The 27,720-nt window shown below is 33.6% G+C and overlaps 1 protein-coding gene and 1 pseudogene across 5 annotated transcripts in view; both read right to left on the bottom strand.

Moving 5' to 3' along the window:
• The window catches only part of PHYHIPL (phytanoyl-CoA 2-hydroxylase interacting protein like), an 81,408-nt gene that overhangs the window by 20,897 nt on the left and 32,791 nt on the right, over nt 1-27,720 (bottom strand). For 4 of the 5 annotated variants that reach the window (XM_077894600.1, XM_077894604.1, XM_077894603.1 and 1 more), the window contains exon 2: nt 808-1,004. In XM_077894600.1, coding sequence (XP_077750726.1) covers nt 808-1,004 — 197 coding nt within the window. Of the gene's footprint in view, nt 1-807; nt 1,005-2,713; nt 2,838-27,720 lie in introns of those variants that run through there. The other variant, XM_077894601.1, reaches the window with a different exon arrangement.
• LOC144311795 (male-enhanced antigen 1 pseudogene) lies at nt 19,703-20,514 on the bottom strand (annotated as a pseudogene).

The raw sequence follows: 27,720 nt of genomic DNA, 5'->3' as shown, positions 1-27,720 counted from the left end.
AATGTGTATGTAGAGAGATATATATCAGCAAAGCTATGTAATAAGTAGACTGTTATAAGAAGTAAAAACAAAGGGTGTAGTATGTCATATTAAGACATATTAAGGTTAATTTTCATTCTCAAACCACAAAATAAAATTGACTACATAAAGCAACTTTCAGTCCTAAAGTATTTTACAAATACTCTAAAGTTTATAAGTTATATCACATTCCTCTCTCAAAAGTTATTATATGGAAAATGTATGCTTTAATGAAAACTATGCATTGCCTATAGCACACTCTTATTGCTATTTTCTTCTGATTCTGTGGAAGCTGTTTTATAACACTGTGATTTGTAGATAACTGATAACTGTTATTTAAATATATGCAAATGAATTTTGTTCATCCATTTCTTCTGGCCCTTGTTCCTTTCTGACCCCAAATCAGTTTTGCCTCTAGTTATACATTTATTTCAATATCCTGATCTATGACTGTGTCTATTCTTTGGATTATACTTTGAACTGGTTGTAACACTTCATTAGTTACCTCATTAATTAGTTAAATCTTTAACACATGTTCACTTTTATGTCTATATGAGAGTCATAATTTTATCTTTTTTGGAAAAAATGTATTTTAATATTATACTTGGCATTTCATTTCTTACAAAATTTCTTAAAGGGATTGAGCTTTAAAATGACATGTAATTTTTATTCTTCCCAATGTCAAATGCATCATATAAGTAATTAATAGAATATTATTTTTTCTTTTCAAACACCCTCCTACTCAGATTTTAAGAGGCAAATGAATGTAAGTATGTGTTAAGATTTTACCTTGTGTTTAAATTTATTAGAGTTCTTGTTCTCTTTCTTATTGAGGTCAATGAAATAGTGTGTAATACGGTCCTTTGACTTTGAATCCATTTCCCATGAAATCTTGAATGAGTCACATGTGATGTTGCTTATTTTGATGTTATGTGGTACGGGAAGTTCTTCCATCTCTGCTATGCCACTGTCTTGTGATTTGTTCCCTGCAAGAAAACAATGCACAGGTAGTTTCCAAATAATGTATTTTTCCAGCTTGTGAGGCTATCAGTTATATATATATATTTCTGAACTTAACTACCTAATTACTAAAACTGAGTTTCATTTTTGTTCATGAAATAGTTTGAATGTTAATGATAACAAATACCATTTGCAAAGTCATTTTACCATTAAAATCAGAACTGAATTAATCTTTACCACCTCTACTTTTTCAAATTTTCCAGTTTCTGCTTTCATAGAAATAAACAAAAACAATGAAAATCCATCTTTCTAATCTATGAAAGATTGGTTTTACACAGTAGGTTCCACCTGGAAAGTCCTAGAGATGATTTTTCCTACATGACCAATCAATTCTGCTCTAATATCAGGGGTTTTAAATTAGATGAGGTCACAAGTGTTGCTAATGAAAGAATCCAGTCAAATAAAAAAAAAAAAAAGGTTATCCCTCTGCCTGTGTATCTCTCTCTCTCTCTCTCTGGCATGAATAAATAAATAAAATCTTTAAAAAAATAAAATAAAAATAAAATAAATAAAAAATGAACACATTTCTTTAAAAAAAATCTATGAAGTACCAGTGGGAGTTTAAAAATTGCTCTTCCTTTTTCCTTTTCTTTTGGAAATCTATATATAGAAACAGCATGTAATAATTATACAATATATACAAATAATACTGAAGAACATTCTCTTAAAAGTTATGATGTCAAGGATTATTCTAGAAATCTTTTTACCAGTTATGTCTTGAGCAATTTGAGTATTAAAATAACAGATAAGGCTAAAAAGGAAAAAAAAAAAACGCAATTGCCATGTTGATTGGTATCATTAAATCTTGAAGAACTGATCTGAAACCTGGTTACTTTAGAGACTGCATCCTGCATTTCCAGTTAGAAAAAATGAGAAACTAAAAGAGAAACTTTGGCTAACAGTATAGAGTAGAATATGCTGGGTAACAGGTCAAAAATAGAAAAAATACAGACTTGCCAAGTTTATTTCATAGATAGAAAAGATATACTGGATCAAATTTTATTCTACTCCTCCTTCCTATGCTCTCTTCCCCAAGCCAACATAAAATTGAATGCCCCAGAGGAGAAAAAATACATGTAATTGTTATTTTTGTGATAAAAGTGGTAGATCATAAATCAGCTACATAACTAGTTCCTTAACAGAATTAAATAGCAAATTGCAATCAACAAAAATTAAAAACAACAATGAATATTATCTTGTGGCAATACTTTCCAATTCCCCCCACATTCCCATCTCAATTGTTGATACAAAACTATTGACAATTCTTATTTAAATCTTTGACCCATATTGTCTCATCTCAAGCTGTGTTGTGGCCAGAGGAACCTGATGACAGTTGAAAACTAATTTCAAAATAACTTAAGTTCTTTATTGTCATTTCTTGAGCAATACTTTTAAAAATCCTTCTTTGTATCTTCCCCTTACACTGGAGTTTCTCCAAATTCCCTCTTCATAAAACTCCCACAAAAATTATTCTCTCATCCTTTTCTTTCCTTCCATCTGGCCTAATAGAATCCTCAAATTGCCTGTGACCTGAATAAAGGCCTTTTAGAAGTCAAAGGAACGGAAGAAACTAAGTGAAATCCTTTTAATGAAATCCTTTAATGAAAAGGGAAAGGCAATAAATACTCTAACATTAGAAATTTTTGTTCTATTTAGAAAAGTTCAAAGTTTTTACCTATTATTCTGATTGCAGTTATCTTTAAAATATATGTAACACTACAGAAAAGCATTCTGGACACTAATGGTAAAAGTTTCTGTAGAACTCATCTGTATTATGATTCTCCATATAAATTTCATACCTGAGTGAAAAAAATTGTTATTTAAAAGCAATTTTGTGCTTGATCCAAGTTAATGAAAATGCAATTTCAAAAATGTAATACTAAAGTATTTGCTATTTAAATTTACACTTGTATTACCTGATTCAAACTTAAAGTTACAAATAACTGATTATTTCCTAGAATATAATATATTTTTAAAAGATTTTATTTATTCATGAGAGACACCAAGAGAGAGGCAGAGACAAGGCAGAGGGAGAAGCAGGCTCCATGCAGGGAGCCCAGCGTGGGACTCAATCCCAGGTCTCCAGGATCACACCCTGGGCTGAAGACAGCGCTAAACTGCTGAGCCACCTGGGCTGCCCTAATATTTTGTTTTATACATGTTCTCTAAAAGTTAAAATTTGAGAAAAAAATTTATATTTATTAAAATGTGGAAAGTTTTGCTTAAATCCTATTTTCCCATTCAGAATATAAAGCTCAAACCTATGAAGGACTTGTTATATTAAGAATCTTTTTATTTTCAAGCTACTTTTACTCCCAGTTCTTAACAAAGCCACTAGATTAATCTTTATGCAGCTTTCTTACTTGGGAAGAACAAGTGAAAAATTTAATTTAAACCAATCCTATCAGTTTACATGTAAGTTCCTTCATCCTCACACTCTGTGAATCAATTTTTAACTGAGATCTTTGAGATGAGTGACAGAAGACAGTGTTTAGTCTGTAAAATCAGTGAAATAACAGTGATTCACATGACACTAATATTCAATAACCAGGCAATAATATCTTAGAACTGTATAATCAAGTGTATTTCTAAAATGCAGCTTCCATTTCTTAGTAAGACTTCATCTTAAGGGTAATTCTGGCTACATTTTTCTACTTAATATGACAAGTAATTCTAATATCTGTGATTATATTGCTGATTGGTAATACCGAATGGAAAACAAATTAATAACACTTTTATCTGGCCAAAATATGAAAACTGCTTTCCGAACAAATATTTCAAAAGCACACTTGCAACAAATTCAATCACTTTTAAGAATTTTTTTCCTCTGTGATAAATCTAATCATTGTTGGAAAGCATATTTTTTTACCTGTATTTTTAATTTTATTAAACTCCCTGAAAACTACCTATTACCATCTGTATATTAACTCTAGAAAACTTCCTAAGATCACTAAAAATCAGAATCTGGTATCACTCTTCTTAAAATATTTTAAAATAAAATCTCTACCTTCGATGATTTGTTGCTATACTTTTAGCAAGCTGTTGAATTTAAGTGACTTCTCTTATTGACCCTAACACATCAATTACGTTTGTAAAGCTGGTCAAAGATCTTTATCACACTGCCATGTAGCTATGTGTTCCTTCATATTTATTTTTGTTAGTTATTACAACTCTTACTAAGTTGAAATTATTTATATATCAAAAGTACACAACAGAAAAAGTACAAAGATTTATAAACTAGCTCCTACCTCAAGGATATAAAATTGGGAAGATGTGGAAAATATAATAAAATTATGTTATATATTAACATAAGTGAAAAGCCATATTAAGGGAATCAAATTATGCTTCAGAAAACATGTGATACTCTTTGTTGTAGGAAAAGTAAATTTTAAAAAATTGAGATATCATTGATATATAACATTGTGTGAGTTTAAAGTTTACAACTCTGTTGATTTGATATGTAATTATATATATATTTATATATTGCAATATGATTACTACTGTAGAATTCGCTAATAGCTCCATCACGTCCCAAATTTAACATTTCCTTTTTGTGGTGAGTACAGTAAGATCGGTTTCTTAGCAATTCTGAAGTATATAATATAGTATTGTTAACTTTATCCACAATGCTATGGGAGAAGCAGAATCTCAACAAGTGAAAACAGTAGTGAAAAGTTGAGGACATGGCATTCTAAATGAAGGCAAAAGAACAAGCATTAAGAAACAGTGCATCTTCATTTTAGTTAATTCAGCACAGGGTATAGGAAAAAATACCCAGTAAGAATGCTAAAGGGAGACTAGAAATGTATCATGAAAGTTGAGGAATTATATAAGAGAAAAAAAAACCTTATGGTTGATTTAGACGGATTTCAATATGTGCAATACTGAAGATAAAATTTTATTAAAATGAATTGTCAGGTTCCTATAGTTAGTTCAAACATGTCCTTCAAACACACTATGAAAGCAATTTTTAAATATCCATGAGGGTATAAACACACATTTTTAAGAAGATGGCTGAGAAATACACACATGCTCTGTATTTAAAGGACCTTAAGAAGATCTAGATTCATCTAAAACATTTTAAGTGTACAAAAAAATAATAGCCTACTTCATCTACCTTCAGTATCACACACTTCAATCTATGAATAAAAACCAGTGTTATTATGACATTATGAATTTTTTAATTTTTCTATATAGTTCCATATATTACTATATGTCAATATATCCTGTAAATTATCCAATCTATAAGAAATAGAGATCCTTCAAATTTGCTACTTTTTTTCGTTTTTTCCCCCCCTTCTCCCTCAAGAATTGGTAAAAGTGTTCTAAACAAACATTACTAATTACAATTCTTATTCCTTCATTTGAGGACATTTCAGAATAGAAATCATGCAACATAATCTTTTGGTCTCATTTATAAAATATGCATATGTATTCATCTTTGTGAATATACAATACACACATAATGATATATTTTTTCTTTTAATAACTTTATACAAAAATTTAAGTTATTTAGCTCTCTAAGTCCTTAGCTAAACTCCTTAGAACCTGAGATGTTTTCTTTTTATTTATCTTTTTGAAAGATATAGCACAGAAAAAACTTACTTGGTTATCAAGATTACCTACCTTATGAAGTGTATGAATAAAAATTAAAAGTATCACCTGCTTAATAACCTAGATGTACTCTGGCAACAATTGCAATAGAGCATGTTTCTTTTTATTGAGGACCTCTATATTTTTAGCATATTTATTATACCATTGTTCCTTTGCTCCACCAGTTTTGCTGGAAAATGAGTGATTTTTCTTCCCTATAGCACTACAATAGAAGTCAATATAAAATCATAGTTACAGTAGTTAAAGGAGCATAAATTACTCAGTGTGAAAAAAGTAAGAAAATGTTTCTTAAAGATAATAAAGGTAGTTAATTTTAATAATAAGCTTTGAGCTATCTAAGAAAGAAATTGCAGGTTACTTCCCTTACAAATAGAAACCATGGCGCATTTTTTTCATATATCTTTTTTCTTTTCTAAAATTTAGTAATAGAAAATCTGTCACTATAGTACATATAGGAGGATTTATTTTAAAATTAAAATTACATGTGTGTAATTATATTTAAATTAATATATATTTTAATAATTTTCATTACAAAGTCGAAAATATAGTCTGCTGAGGGAAAAGTACTTTCCTTTTCATAAAACTAACATTAAAATGCTACACTACTTTTATTATTATTTTTAAGTGCTGCAAAACTTTTAAAGTCATGAAAGAAAAACTAATTAAAACAATAGTAACCACAATAAAATGCAAAACTGTTCTATGCTTTATTTACAATAAGTTCTCAAAATAAAAAATACGCTCAATGGTAACACTGAATATTGCTGGAACTTTTAGAAAAAAAACACAAAATAAAAATCATTCATAATCTCTATTAACATTGTGCTTAATGTTTTGTAAACTGTTTTTCATTTATAGGCTGTGAACATTTTCACATGACTACACAAAATTCTAATCTTGGTGTATTTTATTCTACTAATCAGTCATCCTGCTACTGGACATGTAGATTGTTTCCAGTGTTTCCTGTATTAACACTTTAGTCAACTCTATTCTATGCATATTTTTGTATACATCTCTGATTATTTATCTTTGGAAAAATACCAAGAAATGCAAATGCTGTGTCACATTTGTTTTCACCAATTTGTATTTCCAACTACTCTAAGTGCCTTTTGTACCCTTATCAATTCCATTTATAGCTATTTAAAATATCCATGTGTTTTTGTGGGCAAAAATTGAAACTTTATCTTAAAAAAGCAAAAAAAAAAAAAAAAAAAAAAGAACCTTGACCTAGACCTCACACCATACACAAAAATTAGCTAAAAAGTGGCTTTTAAAATGTAAAACACAGAAATCATAAAGAGCTTTGGCTTAAAAAAAATGTCAGTATAACAGGAGAGGCAACTTCTGATAACCACGTGGCAGCAGATGAATTCCCAGGTGCCATTACAAAAATCACTGAAGAGAAATGATATATGCCTGAGCAGGTATTTAATGCAAATGAAAAGTGCTTTATTCTGGAAAAAAAATGCCACAGAGAACATTATTAACAAGGGAGAGAAGTGATCATCAGGATTTATGGCAGAGAGAAACAGGTTAACAAATGCAGTTAGGGTTATGATCAGGACTGTCATTATCTATAAAGCTGCTAGTTCCCAAGTCTTAGAGGGAAAAGATAAATACCAGCTGCCAGTCTTCTGGTTACACAAGAAGAAGGCCTGGACATTGAGAACCCTTTGTCTGGATTGATTCTATAGATGCTTTGTCCCTGAAGTCATGAAGTACCTTGCCAGTAAGGGACTATTTTTTAAAGTTCTTTTGATATTCAACAATGCTGCTGGAGACTCCAAGCCCCAAGAATTCAACACCAAAGTCTACTTGCCCTCAAACACAGTGTCTCTAATCTAGCCTCTAGATGAGAGTTTCATAAGGACCTTTAAGGCTCCTTACACATACATACACTATATGGAAAAGATTGTCAACACTATGGAAGAGAAAATCCTGCAAGTCTAGAAGGATTACACAATTGAAAATACCATCATTGTTATAGGAAAAGTAATAAAGGCCATCAAGTTCAAAAAAATAAATTCCTGCTGTAGAAAACTATATCTGAATGTTGTATGTATGTATGTATGTATGTATGTATGACTTTACAGGATTTATGACAACCATCAAGAAAATCATGACAGAGATTGTGGATATGACAAAAAAGTTGGAGGCTAAAGGTTTTCAGATATGGTTCTTGGAGAAATTTAAGATGGCACCAGAGAAGGTAATAGAAGACAACCTGATAGAGATGAAAGCTTCTTAACCAGTATCAGACAGTAAGAAAGAAGATGTAGAAAAAGGAGTGCCAGACAAAAGTCAGTTGCATTTCTATACACTAACAATGAAGCAGAAGTAAGAGAAATCAAGGAATCAATCCCATTCAAAATTGCACCAAAAACCATAAGACACCTAGGAATAAATATAGCCAAAGAGGTAAATTATCTGTACTCTGAAAAGTATAGAACATTTATGAAAGAAATTGAAGAAGGCATAAAGAAATGGAAAAACATTCCATGCTCATGGATGGAAGAACAAAACCTGTACCCAGAGAAATCTACACATTCAATGCAATCCCTATCAAAAAACCATCAACTTTTTTCACAGAGCTGGAACAAAAAATCCTAACATTTGTATGGAACAAGAAAAGCCCCTCAACAGCCCAAAGGTATGTTGAAAAGAAAAACAAAGCTGGTGGCATCACAATTTCAGACTTCAAGCTCTATTACGAATCTATAATCATCAAGATAGTATGCTACTGGCACAAAACAGACACATAAATCAATGGAATAGTAGAACCCAGAATGGACCCTCAATTCTATGGTCAACTAATCTTTGACAAAGTAGGAAAGAATATCCAATGGAAAAAGGACAACCACATGCAACCACATGCAAAAGAATGAAATTGGACCACTTCCTTACACGATATACAAAAATAAACTCAAAATGAATGAAAGACCTAAATGTGAGACAGGAGTCCATCAAAATCCTAGAGAACACATACAGAAACCTCTTTGACCTTGGCCTTCTTATCAGACATGTTGCCAGATGCTAGGAAAATAAAAGCAAAAATGAACCACTAGGACATCATCTGGATAAAAAGCTTTTGCACAGCAAAGGAAACAGCTGAGAAAAATAAAGGCAACCTACAGAATGGGAAAAGATACCTGCAAATGATTTATCAGATAAAGGGCTAGTATATAAAAACCTATGAAGAATTTATCAAACTCAACACTCAAAAAACCAAAAAAATCTAATCAAGAAATAAGCAGAAGACATGAACAAACATTTCTCCAAAGAAGACATACAATGGCCAACAGACACATGAAAAAAATGCTCACATCACTCACCATCAGGAAAATACAAATCAAAACCACAATGAGATACCGCTTCACACCAGTCAGAATGGCTAAAATTAACAACTCAGGAAAAAGCAGATGTTGGTGAGGATCCAGAGAAAGGGGAACCTTCTTACACTACTGGTACGAATGGTGCAGCCACTCTAGAAAACAGTATGGAGGTTCCTTAAAAAGTTAAAAATATAACTACCCTATGACCCAGCAATTGCACTACTAGTTATATATTCAAAGGATACAAACATAGTGATTCAAAGGGATACATGCATCCCAATGTTTATAGCAGCAATATTCACAATAGCCAAACTATAGAAAGAGTCCAGATGTCCATTGACAAATGAATGGATAAAGAACATGTGGGGTTGTATACACACACATATATATGAATATTACTCAGTCATCAAAATTGAAATCTTGCCATTTGCAGTGATGTGGATAGAACTAGAGGATATCGTGTTAAGCAAAGTAAGTCAATCAAAGAAAGAAAAATACTGTATGAGTTCACTCATATGTGGAATTTAAGAAACAAAACAGATGAACAAAGGGAAAGGAAGGAAAAATAAAATAAGATGAAAACATAGAGGGAGGCAAAGCATAACAGACTCTTAACTATAGAAAGCAAATTAAGGGTTGCTGGAGGGGAGATGGGTGGGGGAATAGGGTAACTGGGTGATGGGCATTAAGGAGAACACTTGATTCAATGAGCACTGTGTGTTACATGTGACTGATGAATCACCAGATACTACCCCTTAAACTAATAATACAGATTATGTTAACTAAACTGAATTTAAATTTAAAAAATTCTTCAAAAAGTAGTGCCAGAAAACAGATAATCTGGCAGAAGGGCACTGATTATTCAAGACTTCTTTTGACTTGTTTTTTGACAATGGACCCTTCTATGATATAGGCACTGAAACTAAAGCAAATAGTAGAAGGATTAGTACCATATAGTAACATTTTCAGAAAAATGGAAATGCAAAAAGTCAGAAAAAAAGTATAATGTATTTCCAGGAAGTTACGCCAGGTGCTCCTGCCTCTCTTGCTTCCCCTCCTCCCTCCTACACTTCTGCCACTCCTAAGAGAGCAAAACCAACCCCTTCTCTCCCACAGCCTATTCAGCATGAAGACAAAGATGAAGACCTTTATGATGGTCTCCTGGTCTCCTTCCATTTAATGAATATTACATAATCATCCCACTAAACAGTTAAAAACTTATATGTTGTGTATAAGTATCCTTTGTGCAAAAATCTAATAACTGTACTGCAAAGAAGTATATGAGATATTCTATGTCATCATCTTTCTCATTGCCTAAGTATCATGTAGAATATTGTGTGTAAGACTTGTGCAGAAGTAGATAGCCTATCCTAACATGGGCATAAGGTGAATGATATTCAATATAAAATTAATAATGTGCTAGGTTTCCCACTACTTTATAACTTTTAAAGAATTACATTACCCTACAATATGCCCTTCTCTCTTATAATTGGAGAAACTGAGCTTATCATCACAGTAGGTTTTTTTTTAAATGTAACTATTTTCCCAATACTGCATTATGAAAATAACTGTAATAGCATATGCCATAAAAATTTTATAACAATTAATTCATCACTGTATAGACTCACTGCCATGTAGTAATTGTATCGATTATACTAGGTTACCATAAAGTAATCATATTACTGCTTTATTATCAATGCATAAGCTGTTATAGCTGTAAATAAAGACAATTTTTTTTCACATTATCCCTCATTTTTCATTTCAGTGTTAGTAATAAGTATAATGTCCACAGTGTTTTTTATCATAGAAGACAGCATTGATGTAAGTATTGACATTTCATCTTGTAAACAGACAAAATAAATTTACATTATCAGTAAATACAGTACAATATTTTAAGTGTATTTTCTCTATGATTTCTTTTCTTTTCTTTTTTAGAAAGAGAGAGAGAGCATGATCTATCAGAGGTGGGGAAGGGCAGAGGGGAGAAGAGAAAAATCTCAAGCAGGCTCCACACCTGGCACAGAGCTCAATGTAGGGCTTGATCTCACAACACTGAGATCATGACCTGAGCTGAAATCAAGAGAAGAAGGCTTAACCAACTGAGCCACCCAGGCACCCCTACCTTATGATTTTCTAATAACAATTTCTTTCTTCTAGCTTATTTTATTGTAAGAATCCATTATATACTACATACAAAATACGTGTTAACAGTTTATATTATTCATAAGGCTTCTGGTCAAGAGTAGACAATGAAGTTTGGGGGAGTTAAAAGTTACTATGTGGAGGGGCACCTGGGTAGCTCAGTCAGTTGAGCATCCAACTCTTAATTTTAGCTCAGGACATGATCTTAAGGTTCTGAGATTGAGTCCTGCCTCTTGCTCCATGCAGAGCAAGGAATAGGCTTGAAATTCTCTCTCTCTCCCTTTGCCCCCCCATATTCATGCAACCATGTGCTCACTCTCAACATCTCAAATAATCTTAAAAAAAAAGTTTCTATGTGGATTTTCCACTGCACAGGAGGTCCATGCGCCTAACCCCATTGTTCAAGAATCAATTGCATATATAATAGTTATATCTTTATTGAAGATTATAGCTTTTTAAAATTAAGAATGACTGTCCTAATAAGTGTAACATATACTTTGAAATAATTTGTATCCTGCTTTATTTCAATTTGTATGTGTGTAGAATATCTTCGTTCATCCCTACATTTTATTTTTTGCCATACACACACACATATATATATATATATATTTAAGATTTTATTTATTTATTCATGAGAGACACACACAGAGAGAGAGGCAGAGAGACAGGCAGAGGGAGAAGCAGGCTCCATGCAGGGAGCCCAACGTGGGACTCGATCCTGGGTTTCCAGGATTACACATGGGCTAAAGGCTGTGCTAAACTGCTGAGCCACCTGGGCTTCCCTACACATATATTTTTAAGATTTTATTTATTTATGAGAGACACACAAAGAGGCAGAGTCATAGAGGAAGAAGCAGGTTCCCCACCAGGAGCCTCATGCTGAACTCAATCCCAGGATCCTGGGATCACAACCTGAGCCAAAGGCAGATGCTCAATCACTAAGCCACCCAGATGCATATATATACTCTAAAGTAGGTTCCATGCCCAGCATGGGGCTTAAACTCATGGTCCCAAAATCAAGAGTCATAAGCTCTATTGACTGAGCCAGCCAGTCACTCCCTTATATTTTGCTTTAAATCTTTTTCAATTATTTTGCCTTAGGTGTATCTTCTGTATTTTCACTCAATTTGAGAAATTTTGCCTTTTATTTATTTTTAAAGATTTTACTTATTTAGTCATGAGAGACAAAGAAAGAGAGGCAGAGACATAGAGGGAGAAGCACTCCTCACAGGGAGCCCGATGGGGGTCACACCCTAGACCCTAGGAAGGCAGACACTCTACCACTGAGCCACCCAGGCATCCCAAATTTTGCCATTTATTATAAATACCTAATTTACATTTATGTTTCTCCATATAAAGTCTAAAAGATGGTCACAGCCCTTAATATCTTTGTAATCTAAATGAGCAGCTTATAATGGTAATTCATACTGACATTGTATACTTAATTCATTAATTCCTAAAGTCTGGAATTAAGCTGAATGCATTTTTAGTACAAACCAGTATTAGTCCATACTTTATTGATTTTGACCTCTCAGCCCCTACCCAGAGGATATTTGGCAATGTCTGGAGATATTTTTGATCAATACAACTTGAGAAGGGTGCTACTGGTATCTAGTGAATCTACATTATGAAGTTTCATTAGTATATAAAATATCTAATCAACCAGTTAAATTAAAAACCTCAAGTAAGTCAATTGCTTAATGTCAGTGTATCTATCTTTTGGAAAATAAACTAAACAGCTGAAAAAAATTTTTTTTTCCATAAACCAGCGTTGGTTTATTTGGGCCAAATGCATGCCTTGTTGCTTGTTTCTATTCTAGCAGTGGCACTGCTCTGCTGTAAACACTGGAAGGAAGGAGGCTGCCCTCAAGCAATCTAGCAGATCACTAAGCCAGAGAACAAATGCCACAAGCTTCTTAAATGTATAGTTTTGAATGTTGTGGAATGTAGAGGTAGGCGTTCACTGCGGCAAATGTGGTGGGACACATGGGCTTGGAGCATGCTCAGAACCAGCTGTTCTAGAAGGACAGCCTTGGGCCCACCCTGACTTGACAAGGCAACCAAAATCTGCTTCAGGTTCAGCTGAAAAAAGCCGATGTTTTTTTGTTGTTGTTGTTTTGTTTTCTTTTTTAAAAGATTTTATTTATTTATTCATGAGAGAGAGAGAGAGAGAGAGAGAGGCAGAGACACAGGCAGAGGGAGAAGCAGGCTCCATGCTGGGAGCCAGACATAGGACTTGATCCCGGGACTCCAGGATCACGCCCTGGGCCAAAGGCAGGCGCTAAACCGCTGAGCCACCTAGGGATCCCCAGAATATTATTGAACTCAGTTACTATTTTTTATTATTTTTTCTATATATTATTTAGTGGTTCCCATCCATCTGAATATGTATTTTACATACTTAAGATATTACAATTTTGGACATCTAACTTCCAGAATTAAAAGTAAAAAGAATGAAGATAAATGTTTCTTAGGCATTGAAATAGACAGGAAATAATATGTGGGATTGGAGCATGATAGAAGGTAAGGATTACAGTACCCTAAACAAGAGACAGAAATAGGCCTCCATATTGAGGCAGCATTCAAGAGGACAAAGAGTAAAAGCCAAGAATAAATTGCAGGACTGATCCAGGAAGGGAAATGTGAAACAGAATAAAGAAGAAAAGTAATAGAAAAATATTAGAAACCATGGGCAGATCTGAGAGGTAAGTCAAAACCAATTCAAATTTTAAGTTTCATTTTCAATAAGATAAACTGCATTTATTTGTAGATCTCTGAATATTTATCACAAATTACACACCTCCATTATGTTAATATTCAAATTGATTTCCTATGTTGATAGTTATACTACAGCTACACATAATCTGTTAATTACAGATTGGTTATGATTGTATATACTAATCAGATGGACAAATGTTTGCCTATGCCACAAGGAACTGTTTGATTTTGAGTAAATCTTAAAACCCTCTAAACCATCCATTTCCTCATAGGGACAATGACTATTTAATAAGATAATGCAGACATATAAAACATATAAAACATTCAATATAGTATCTATCATGTTGTAGACAATAAATGTTAGATAATTTAACGTTATATTCATAGGAAAAACTATATTAATTTAGTTTACCCTTGTTCTAATTAGTGTATAACTTCTCTAATTCATTCTTGGATGCTTGTGGCTTCAAATAGTTTGGAAAGATTTTTTCCTTTACAGTCCTTTAATGATGATCATTAGTGTCCAGATTATGCAAGAAATTTTTTATTTTAAATGTTTAATTTTTGTTAGTAACATAGTGCTATATTAGTTTCAGGTATACAATACAGGCATTCAAAAATTCCATACATCACCCAGTGCTCAACACAACACTCCTTAATCCCTATCACCTATTTCATTCATTCCCCCACTCACTTCCCCTCTTGTAACCAACAGTTTGTCCTCCATAGTTAGGAGTCTTTTCTTGATTTATTTCTCTTTTTTCCCCTTTGCTCATTGTTTTGTTTCTTAAATTCCACATGAGTGAAGTCATATGGTGTGTCTTTCTCTCACTGATTAATTTCACTTAGAATTATACTCTCTAGCTCTATCCATGTTATTGCAAATTCCAAGATTCCATTCTTTTTCATAGCTGAGTATTATTCCATTATATACATACACATATGTACATACACACCACATCTTCTTTATCCATTCATCAACTGATAGACACTTGGGCTGGCTATTGTAAATAAGGCTGCTATAAACATAGGGGTGCATAAATACCTTTGAATTAGTGTTTCTGTATTCTTTCAGTAAATACCCAGTAGTGTAATTGCTGAATCATAGGTCTATTTTTAACTTTTTGAGGAAACTCCCTACTGCTTTCTACAGTGGCTATATCAGTTTCTCTACAGCCTTGCCAATTCTTGTTGTTTCTTGTGTTGTGGAATTTAGTCATTCTGACACCTGACGGGTATGAGGTGACACCTCATTGTGGTTTTGATTTGCATCTCATGATGGTAAGTGATGGTGAGCATCTTTTCATGAGTCTGTTGTCCAAGTGAATGTCTTCTTTGGAGAAATGTTTATTCATGTCTTCTGCTCATTTTTAATTAGATTATTTGGGTTTGAGGTGCTGAGTTGTTTAAGTTATGTCATTAGCAAATATCTTTTCTCATTCTGTAGGTTGCCTTTTCATTTTGTTGATTGTTTCCTTCACTGTGCAGAACCTTTTTATTTTGATGTAGTCCCAACAGTTTACTTTTGGTTTTGTTTCCATTGCCTCAGGAGATATAACTAGAAAGTTGCTGCAACTGATGTCAAAGAGCTCACTGCCTGTCTTCTCTTTTAGGATTTTTATATTCTCAGGAAGTCTCACATTTAGGTCTTTAATCCATTTTGATTTTATTTTTGTGTATGGTGTAAGAAAGTGGTCCAGGCTTTTTTCTATTGCATGTTGCTGTCCAGATATCCTAACACCAGTCCTTGAAGAGACTATCCTTTCCCACTAGATAGTCTTTCCTGCTTTGTTGAAGATTAATTGATCATATAGTTGTGAGTTGATTTCTGGGTTTTCTATTCCATTCTATTGATCTATATGCCTATTTTTGTGCCAGTACTGTATTGATTACTACAGCTCCGTAATATAACTTGAAGTCTGGAATTGTGATACCTCCAGTTTAGTTTTTTTTTTTTTTTCACGATTGCTTTGGCTATTCGAGGTCTTTTTTTCCACACAAACTTTAGGATTGTTTGTTCTAGCTCTGTGAAAAATGTTGGTATTTTGATAGGGATTGCATTAAATGTATAGATTTCTTTGGGTAGTATAGACAATATTTGTTCTTCTAGTCCATTTATTTGTGTTCTGTTGATTTTACTTCATCAGTGTTTTAGTTTTCAGAGTACAAGTCTTTCACCTGTTAGGTTAGGTTTATTCCTAAGTATATTATTATTTTTAGTGCAATTGTAAACGCAATAGATTTCTGTATACTGATTCTGTATTCTGTGACTTTACTCATTTCATTGATCAGTTCTAGCATATTTTTGGTGGAATCTTTCAGGTTTTCTATATATAGTATCATGTCATCTGCAAATACTGGAAGTTCTACTTCTTCCTTACTATGTGGATGCCTTTTATTTATTTTGTCTGATGGCTGTGGCTAAGACTTTCAGTACCATTGAATAATAGTGAGAACGGACATCCTTGTCTTGTTCCTAACCTTACAAGAAAATCTCAGTTTTTTCTCATTAAGGATAATGTTAAGCTGTGGGTTTTTCATATATGGCCTTTATTATGTTAAGATATGTTTCCTCTAAACCTTCTTTGTGGAAGGTTTTTATCATGAATGGATGTTGTACCTTTGTCAAATGCTTTTTCTGGATCTTCTGAAATGATTGCATGGTTCTTATCCTTTCTCTTATTGATGTGACATATCACCTTGATTGATTTTTGTGAATACTGAACAAACTTTGCAACTCAGAAATAAATCCCACTTTATCATGGTGAATGACTTTTTTTTAGTATACCATTGGATTCAGTTTGCTTGTACTTTGTTGAAGGTTTTGTGTTTATGGATAAACATAGGATATTAGCCTATAGTACTCTTTTTATAGTGGTATCTTTATCTGGTTTTGGTGTCAAGGAAATGCTGGCCTCATAAAATGAATTTGGAATTTTTCTTCCTTTTCTATTTTTTGGAATAGTTTGAGAATAGGTATTAACTCTTCTTTAAATGTTTGGTAGAATTCACCTAATGAAGCTTTCTGGTCCTGGATTTTTGTTTGTTGAGAGTTTTTTGATTACTGACTCAATTTCATTGCTGGTAATTTGTCTGTTCAAGTTTTCTACTTCTCCTTGTTTCATTTTTGGTAGTTGATATGTTTTTAGGAATTTATTCATTTCTTCTAGGCTGTCTAATTTGTTAGCAGACAGTTTTTCATAATGTTCTTACAATTGTTTATATATCTTTGGCAATGGTTGTTATTTCTCCTCTCTCATTTGTGATTTTGAGTCCTTTCTCTTTTTCTTGAGAAGTATGGTTAGAAGTTTATCAATTTTACTGATTTTTTCCCAAAGAAGTAGCTCCTGATTTCATTGATCTGTTCTACATGTATTTTGTTTTTTAGCTTCTATATAAGTTACTTATGCTTTAATGTTCATTATTTCCTTCCTTCTTCTGGTTTTAGGTTCTGTTTGTTGTTCTTTTTCTAGCTCTTTTAAGTGTAAAAGTTAGACTGTCTATTTGAAATTTTCCTCGCTTCTTAAAGTAGGCCTGTATTTCTATAAACTTTCTTCTTAGAACCAGTTTTCCTTTATCCCAAAAGTTTCAGACCACTGTGTTTTCATGTTCATTTGTTTCCATGTGATTTTTAAATTTCTTCTTTAATTTCCTGGTTGGTCCACTCATTATTTAGTAGCATGTTATTTAACCTCCATGTATTTGTGGTCTTTCTAGTTTTTTTTTTTTATGTTGACTTCTAGTTTGATAGTGTTGTGGTCCAAAAAGAGGCATAGTATGATTTTCATCTTCTTGAACTTGTTGAGGCTTGTTTTGTGGCCTAATATGTGGCCTATTCTAAAAAACTTTCCATGTGCACTTGAATGTGTATTCTGCTGTTAGGATGGAATGTTCTAAATATCTGTTAAATCCATCTGATCCAATGTGTCATTCAAAGCTACTGTTTTCTTGTTTATTTTCTGTTTAGATTATCTGTCCATTGATGCAAGTGGAGTGTTAAAATCCCCTACTATATTTTATTACTATGGATTAGTTCCTTTATGTTATTAACTGTTTTATGTAATTGCGTACCAATATTGAATGCATAAATATTTATCTTTGCTATCTCTTTTTGTTGGATTGTCTCCCTTATGATTATATAGTATCCTTCTTTGTCTATTTAAAGTCTACTTTGTACAATGTAAGTATTCCTACTCTGGCTTTCTTTTGACATCCATTTGCATAATAAACTTTCTCCATCCTCACACATTTAATCTGCAGGTGTCTTGTAGGTAGTATATAGACGGGCTTTTTTTTTTTTTTAAATCTATTCTGTCTAGCCTATGTTTTTTGATTGGAGCATTTAGTCCATTTACATTTAAGGTAATTATAGATAATATATATTTATTTATCATTTCATTGTCTTATAGTTGTTTCTGAAGATTATCTGATTTTTTTTAACTTTCTTTCATTACTTTCTCTAGTTCATTTGTTTAGAGATATATTTGGATTTCTTTACCTTTACACATTACTTATCTATTAGTGGGTTTTGATATATGGTTACCATTAGGTTTACATATAACCTCTTCTGCACATAGCGACCTTTATTAAATTGATGGTTGTTTAAGTTTGAACCCATTCTTTTCTCCTTTTCTCCCCATGTTTTAAGCATATGTTGCTACATTTTATCCTTTAATTTTTTGAGTTTCTTGACTGATATTTTACAGGAATATTCTTGCCTCTCTTTTGTTTTCTACCTTTATAATCTCACTTTTGGTCTCTTTTTTACTACTCAGAGTTCCCTGTAATATTTCTTGGAGGATGGTTTAGTGGACATGAACTCATTTAGGGTTGTTTGTCTGAGAAATCCTTTATTTCTTCTTCCATTCTGAATGATAGCTTTGCTGGATAGAGTAGTTTTGGCTACAGATTTTTCCCTTTCAGTATTTTGAATATATCATGCCATTTTCTCATGGCTTGCAAAGTTTCTGTTGAAAAAGTCTCATGCTAGCCTTATGGGTTTCCCTTGTAAGGTACTGTTTTCTTTTGTCTTACTGCTTTAAATTTTATCACTATATTTTGCAAATTTAATTAATATCTTGGCTATATGTCTGCTTCTGTTGATTTTGATGAGTGTTCTCTGTGCGTCTCAGATCTGGATATCTGTTTTTCCCCAGATTAGGGAAGTTTTCAACTATTGTGTCTTCAAATAAATTACTTGCCCCCTTTTCTGTCTCTTCTTCTTCTGGGATTCCCATAACATAAATGTTATTATGTTTAATGGAGTCACTGAGTTTCCTAAGTCTATTCTCATGCATAATTCTTTTTTCTCTCTTTTGTTCAGCTTGATTACTTTCCATTACTCTGTCTACCAGGTCACTAATTTGTTCCTCTGCTTCTTCCAACCTGTTGTTCATTCTATCAAGCACGTTTCTCATCTCATTTATTGAGCCCTTTATCTCTGCTATGTTATTCCTTATCTCTGTGTTAAGGGTCTCACTAATGTCTTCCTCTCTTAAGTCCAGTGAATAGCCTTATGATTACTACTTTAAATTCTGTCAGGCATGTTATCTATTTTGCTTAGCTCTCTGTGGCCTCATCCAGTCTTTCATTTGGGATAATTTTCTGTCTTCCCGTTTTGTCTAAGTTCTGATGCCTGTTTCTCTGTGTTAGTAAAGTCAGCTATGTCTCCTGTTCTTGAGGTTAATAGCTTTATGAAGAAGAGATCCTGGAGTGCCTTGAGCCTAACACTCCCGAGAAGGTCTCCAGTGTGTGTGCTGGGTGTACTCTGCTATTTTGTCCTGGCCACTTTATGCTTCAGGCCAATAAACTGCAGAGGCTCTCTTTCCCCTGTTGTGGGTACTGTTTGGTCCCTGGTCTGAATGTGGTACATGTTTTTTTTTTTTTTTTTTTTTTTTGGCTGTGTACATAGGGTGCTTTATTCTCCATAGAGTGATACATGCTAAGATGGGTTGGGCTTGGGCCAATGTCCCCATATGTACAGAACTGAATAAAGTGGGTCTCTGAGAAGAAGTCTGATTTGCCTTAATGTGGAAAGGGAGAGGGGGAAAATGGAGATGGACATTACAACCAGAGATGTGTTCAGTCCTGTGCTGGTTCTGGCCTGGAATGCAGGGAGATAAGGCAGCTCTTAGGGTAGTCACTTCCAGGCTGGGGCTCCCTGCCGAGCTTGGAGGGCCTTCTGTACCACATCTTCCCACTGGGCATCTGAGATCTCCCAAGCCCAGGCAGGAACCCCTGGTGCAGGCAGGCTTACTCCAGCCATCGTCCTTTTCACCAGCTCCACATGTTCCAGGTCCATGGGAATAGAGCTGTGGTTGCTCAGTCCGGTAGCTCCCTCCTCCTCTTCATCGTTGCTGTCTACTGGTGGGTCTGGCAAATGAAGCCCCAGTGCCTGGATCCGATACTGAATATCAGCAACTACATCTTCACTTACCCCCACCGGTGCCAGCTCCACCTCCTCTTGTTCAGGATCTTGGTTCAGGGGCTGATAGGAGTAGCCAGCTGGGCCTGCCCCTGTTTCCTCCTGCTCTTCCTCAGGCTCCTCGCTGCTCCAATCCCCAGTGCCTTCTGTAGGGCCCTGGTGTGGCCCCAGTTCCTAATTCGGATTGGGGAAAATATGCTCAGGGCCCATGGTATCTCCCCCTAGAACTACTGCTGCCATCCGGGCAGGGGCCGCTCGGAGCCTGCGGCTGAACCCCTGAATGTGGTACATTTTAACTAGATCTGTTTGTGAAGTGAGACCTATCACCACCACTATCAAAACTGAGGCACCACAAAACTTCCTTGTCAGGAGACACAGTGACAGATGAGCTGGCCTTCTGGAAGGGGTTTGCCACGCTGGGACTGAGGCAAATCTGCCCAGGAATAGTGGTTCCACTGGAGTGTGGAGGGGGCAGGGCCTAGTGTTACTTGGTGAATGTTAGCGCTGTACTGTTTTCCAAAGATGGCCTTATGCTTATGCTGAAGGCTGAGGGAGGGAAATGGCATTGGCCAGTTTCTTTGTTCACAGTGGTGTCTCTCCATGAACAATACCTCTCTGGGATGTGCAAATATTCTCCAAGATAAGCAAATATCCTCCCCACTGTGTGCCCCAGGCATTCTTTAGATCACTGTTTCCATGCTGTATGTCTGAGATTGTTTTCCTGCACTCTCTCCTAGAGCAGCCTCAGTGCCCTCTGGCCTCTTTCCTACTGACCTTTAACACTCCAGGCCTTAAGTCCTGCTGCTTATAAAAACTCATTAAATTGAGTCCCTTTCACTTTCCAAGCTGATTCCATGGGGTTCTTTTTCTGTGTGTGCTCTTATGTGCTAGTGTGTTCTCTCACCCTTCTCCATGACTGTGGCTCCCTCCTCACTGCAGTAGTCACCATCCATTTTCCTCCTAAACTGTGTCTCCACACATCTTACCTTTTTCTATGTAGCTTCTTCTTTTCCTTTAGTTGTAGGGTTTGTTCTGCCAGTCTTTAGGTCAATTTCTGGGGTATTTAGGATGATCTGATAGTTACCTAGTTGAATTCCTGAGACAAGGTAAGCCTAGGATTCTTCTCCGTCATCATCTTTCAACCTCTATGCAAGTTTCTAGTAAATTCATATATGTTGAAAGAGAGTAATTACCCCATGCTGTAAATTACCCCATGCTTCTGTATTGAATATACTCTTACCTTTTTTTTTAAGCCAAATTACTTTGCTGATCCTATCTAATTTCCTGTCTTTAAGGTGTTATTTAATCTTTTAAGTTGCTATCCTGCTTGGTGTATTACAACTCTCTACAACCCTCTGGTTGTATTTTTACACAATATATCACTTTTTTATTACCTCACCTATGCAGCTAATCCTTAAGCCTCTCTTTATGAATTATTTCTCTTACATTTATGCTTATAGCACATCTGCACATTTTCATTGTTATTTCACATCTAAATCATTAATAAAAATGTTTAAAAGCATACTGTCCCAATAACCATAGTATCCAAATGGCATTTCAATATGATTTTGGATCTTAAAATATCTATTCTGTGATTACATTTCCTGAGTTTAGATCCATGTAACAGTACTTCTTTATTATAAGAATTCCAATTAATTTTTCAAGAAAGTTTTATGAGATACTTTTTTACTCTTCAGCAATGATGAAACTGCATTTATTTAACCAACTGCAGCACTATTGAAACCTCCTGATACCAAATGTTTTTTCACAGCCTCTCATTACTTCAGGGGTTAGAAGTTACAAAGGGAGGATGTAAAAACTCAACTATCGTAATATTAGGAAAACAGTTCCACAGGGAACATTGGTACCTGATTACTAATGAAAACTTTTCCTCTCTGTAAAGGGAATCTATGTGGTTAAAAGCAGGGATATAATCGCCCTGGAATGACATACTCTCAAGTCTAAGACACTAATATTCAAAACAATTTGAGTGCATTTAATTTACAATGCTCATGAATTTTAGGATTTTGAGTTTTTGTGTGAAACCAAAACTATCTCTGTGGTGCTGACCCTTCACATATACCTCCAGATTCTCCAGTTTACAGACAAACATAAAATTCTGGCACTTCTCACATAAAAAAAGAACAAGACTAATGCTTCATACTCTTTGTAGACTTATCTCTCTCAGCCATATCCATTGTTAAATTCCAAGTTAAATTGTCTAATCAATTTTAAAATGAATATGATCACTGCCCCTAAAGTTAAACTGAAACATTAAATAAGCAGCAAAATGAAAAAGTATAACTCATTCAATATCTACTGTACAATTAAATTACTCAAAATATACATATATGGGCTTAAAATAGTGAATAAAAATAGCAATGATTTTGTCATTTCTCCTTATAAAAGCAAATGGCAATGGTGATGATAAGATGAACACTTTTTGTTAAACATGCTTAAAAGATGAAGCAAATTTGTTTTCACTTGTCTTGATATTCAAATGTTAAAACTATTTATAATAAAACAAAAAAGCCTTTCACAGTTGTTGACAATAATAAAACTGAAACAAAAGAAACAATTTGTATGATTGAAAAAAACACTAGGTAACAATGGTAGACATCAATTGTCCCACTGAGGTTCTCTCACTAGCTGAGCAAATCAAGGTAAAAATTTTTGTTAACTACAAAATACAACATTTAAATATAGCATTAGATCAAAGCCTTTTAGTAACAGAAACATTTACTGAACACCTATACCTGCTAGGCAGTGTTCTGAGTGTTTTACATATATTATTAATCCTCATAAATTTAATAAGTATTATTATCATACCATTTTAACAGATGAGGAACCTCAAGTACAAAGAAATTGTATGACCTGCCCAAGGTCAGATAACTATTATAAAAGCTAAAATATCAACCTAGGAGGCCTGGCATTAAAATGTAGGTTGTTAACCATGTAATACAGCTGCCTTATCATAGTTGTTCTAGAACTGTTTGTAATGTTTTGGGCAAATCACTTAATCTTCATTGTTTCCTCATTTGTAAAATAAAAGAACTGATCTGTATTAGAGTCTTTTTAAAGTTATTTCCAACTCCGTATCTGCTTACCACACTTTTCCTCAAGTGAATATTCTTAAGCTTCTTGCATTTATTAGTTAACAGCATTTTCCATCATCTCATGATGAAATTAAATACATCCTTACACCCAGGAATTCAATTATTTTCTGATAGCATTTCATTCTAATGGAGCAATTAATTGGGACACCATGGTGTAGTGGAGTAGCTTAATATCTCTTACTGACATGTTACACAACCTTAGCCAAGTCACTTCTCTTGAACACAAGTTCCTCTTCTTTAAACCAGGGGGACTTGTTAATGCGTTCCATTATTTTTAGTGTTCTTTTATTGTTCTTGATTTGAAAATCCCAAATGATAGAAAGAACACAACTGATCAACTTTAATTTACTTAAAAGTTAACCATTTATATCTATCTTTTTTTGTCATTTTATATTATTAAATCCTCAACAAGGGCACCCAGGGGCAGATAAAAGTAGAAGTGAGCAAAACACAGATCTATTTCTTGTTTTTTAGCAACTCTGCACAAAAATGGCATGAAAAAAATCAGGACCTACATTAAAATTAGAGTCTGAACTGCTTTTGCTGCTCCTTTTATTCAGGACTAGAGAACAAAATACAAGTTGTTTGCATAATCCTATTCTCTGCTATTTCAATTTACCTGGCATTTCCTGGTCCTTTGTTATTTTTGTATGTATTAGTAAGAACAATGTTTTGTGTTTAGTGCCTTATAGTCAACTAGAAACTAAGGAAGACATACATTTGAAGTGGAATTGTAGCATGAGTTTAAACCTATCTTAGAGAAAAAGATACTTGTTCATTATGGATGTCAACTCAACGTTCTTCCTTCTTCCTTCTTCTCTAATAATGACCCTTGTTCACCCATTGTATTTAGCAATCTTAAAAAATTATTAAGCTATAAAGTGAATTAATTTGATTAACATATATAAAGGTACTTCCATATAGTAAAATACAAGCATCAATTATCAAGTCTCAAACTTCCTGCAAAATAGTAGTCACTATCTATATCAAAATGAAAATAAATAACTTTACATATAAATGGATCTCATTAGCATAATGTTGTGACTTATAAAAGCAATTATGGATATAACAGTTTGGGATATAAAATAAATCAACTTCATGGAACTCTACATACAGAAACTTGCTGATGAGCCTTTCGTTTATTCCCAGTGGATGACTAAAGGCATTTTTATTTTTATTGTAGGAAACTTACTGATGGATACTTCATTTTTGCATATCACATTTTAGAAAATAAATACCAAACTATACAAAGAATACCTACATGTACAAAATGCTAAACTACTGACACTATAACAATTTATTCCTAACTCTATTTCTTTGGCTTTCTATTTTTTTTTTCACTTTTTTAAATAGCACTTTATTTATTTAGAAATACATACAGGGAAAAGTCCCAACATGACTAAGGGATATCAGAAAGTCTCTCAAATTATAGAATATTATTTTTCTGCATGTAGTCAATACCAGCTCATGTCAAGCAAACTTATACAACATGATGAGAATTCCACAGCTTCCCTAAAGGAATAAATATTGCATACAAAATCTGTATTCCTACATTGGAATAAGAGATGAGAGATATCATCAGGTTAATGAAGTTTATTTTTCACGGCCCCTTATTTGCATGATCTCCTTCCATAGTCTAGTATACAACTGTTTATGTATAATTATGTATTCTTTTTTTCTAAAGAGGGTCCTCCAAATTATTTAAGGTTGAGGTGACAGTATTTATTTAGAACCACTCCTCCAGAGTAGGTATAAATATTTTTTGAATAACTATATTAATATAGCCAATTTTAAACTATTCTTTACCTTTAAATTTTTTTAATAAAAATACACCTTTATATAAGTGTATACTTTAAGATACTTTCATACAACAGATACATGATGATTTGATATACATATACAGTGAAATGATTGCTGCAGTAATTATTGATTTGATATACATATACAGTGAAATGATTGCTGCAGTAATTATTGAGTTATTAACGTACTTCCTCACAGTTTCTATTTTTTTAAAAATGAAAATACCTGAAATCTATAATCTTAGCAAATTTTCAGTATTCAATATAGTATTATTAGCTATAGTCATTATGCAGTACATTAGATGTCTAGACTTATTCATCCTATGTAACTGGAACCTTTTACCCTTTGGCCAAAATCTCTACATTTCCTCCACCTCCCCGCCTATTAGCCATCATTCTATTTTCTGCTTCTACACATTCAGCTTTTTTAGATTGTACATATAAGTGAGATCACGTAGTTTTTTCCTTATGTGTCTGGACTTACTTTACTTAGCATAATGTCCTCCAGGTTCATCCATGTTGCTGCAAAGGGCAGGATCTCCTTCTTTAAGGCTGCATAATACCACTGCACATCTATACCACAAATGTTTTATCCATTTATCTAGTGATTGACATTTAAATTGTGTTCATAAGTTGGCTACTGTAAATAATGTTGCAATAAACCTGGGAATGCAGAGTATCTCTTCAAGGTACTGATTTCATTTTCTTTAGGTATAAGTCCCAAATAAAAGTTTCTGGATCATGTTATTAGCAAGAATAATAGACAAGACCAGAAATTAAAAGGCATTGGAATCAGAAGGGAGGGCAGCCTGGGTGGCTCAGTGGTTTAGTGCCACCTTCAGCCCAGGGTGTGATCCTGGAGACCCAGGATCGAGTCCCACGTCAGGCTCCCTGCATGCAGCCTGCTTCTCTCTCTGCCTTGTGTCTCTGCGCCTCTCTCTCTCTCTCTCTCTGTGTGTCTCTCATGAATTAATAAATAAAATCTTTAAAAATGATGAAATCATAAGGGAATAAGTAAAATTATCTCTTTACAGATTACAAAATCCTACACGTAGAAAACTCTAAAGTCTCTGTGTGCGCGCGTGCACATGCACACACAGTTTGAACTAATACATGAATTCAGTAAAGTTAAAAGATATAAAACCAATATATGAAAATTCCTTATGCCAATAATGATCTATCAGAAAAGAAAATAAGAAAATAATCTCATCTACAATAGCATCAAAGAGAATAAAATATTTAAGAAGGAAGATTTATTTTAAGATTAAAATATTAATCAAGGAAGTCAGAAATCTGTACACACTGATAGCTATAAAATACTGATGAAAGAAACTGAAGAAGATACAAATAAATGAAAAGATACCTGACGTTCATAGATTAGAAGAATATTGCTAAAATGTCCATAGTGCTCAAAACAATAAAGAGATATAATTCCTTATCAAAAGTCCAATGATTTTCATAAAATAGGAAAAAAAATCCCAAAATTAACATTGAACAACAAAAAACTTCAAGTTGCCAAAGCAATCTTGAGAGAGAAGAACAAGAGTTGGAGGAATCACATTTCCTGATTTCAAGTTATAATACCAATTATAGTAATCAAACAGTATGGTAGTGGACTGGCATAAAAACAGACACATAGACCAATGGAACATAAAAGAGAGTCCAGAAATAGAACAAACATATATGGTCAACTAATTTTACACAGGGGAATGAAGAATACACAACGTGGAAAGGATAGTTTCTTTAATAAATGGTGCTGGGAAAACTGGATATCCACATGCAAGAGAATGAAACTGGATCCTTATCTTACGCCAGACACAAAAAGCAACTGAAAATGGATTAATAACTTAAACATAAGACCTGAAACCATAAAAATCCTAGAAAACACAGGGAAAAAGTTCCTTGACACGGATTTTGGCAATGATTTTTTTGGTAAAACATCAAAAGCTCAGGTAATGAAAGTAAAAATAAGTGAGACCACATCAAATTGAAAAGTCTCTACATTGCAAAGGAAGTAATCAACAGAATGAAAAGGCAACCTACAGATTCAGAGAAAATATTTGATAACCATATATCTGATAAGGGGTTAAAATCCAAAATATATAAGAAATCCATACAATTAAGTAGCAAAACAAAATAAAATGAAAAAAGAAAAGAAAAAAACAAGTAATTCCATTAAAAATGGGGAAAGGACCTGAATAAACATTTTTCTATAGAAGACATAAAAATGGCCAACAGATACACGAAAAGGTGTTCAACAAAGCGTTATCATCAGGGAAATGCAAATCAAAACCATAGTATAAGATATCATCTCACACTGGTTAGGATGGCTATTATCAAGAAAGAAAAAAGGTAAGTGTTGATGACAACATGGAGTAAAGGGAATCCTTGTACATTGTTGGGAATATTAATTGATATAGCTATTATGGAAAATAGTATGGAAATTCCTCAAAAAATATAACCTATTCTTCAAAGTTGATCTCAAATCTCATCTCTGAAAGCTTATCCTGATGACTCAAGGGTCTACAGACAGCTTC

Source organism: Canis aureus, chromosome 4, assembly GCF_053574225.1.
Source record: "Canis aureus isolate CA01 chromosome 4, VMU_Caureus_v.1.0, whole genome shotgun sequence".
Classification (NCBI taxonomy): domain Eukaryota; kingdom Metazoa; phylum Chordata; class Mammalia; order Carnivora; family Canidae; genus Canis; species Canis aureus.
This window is presented reverse-complemented; position numbering and strand designations above follow the sequence as displayed.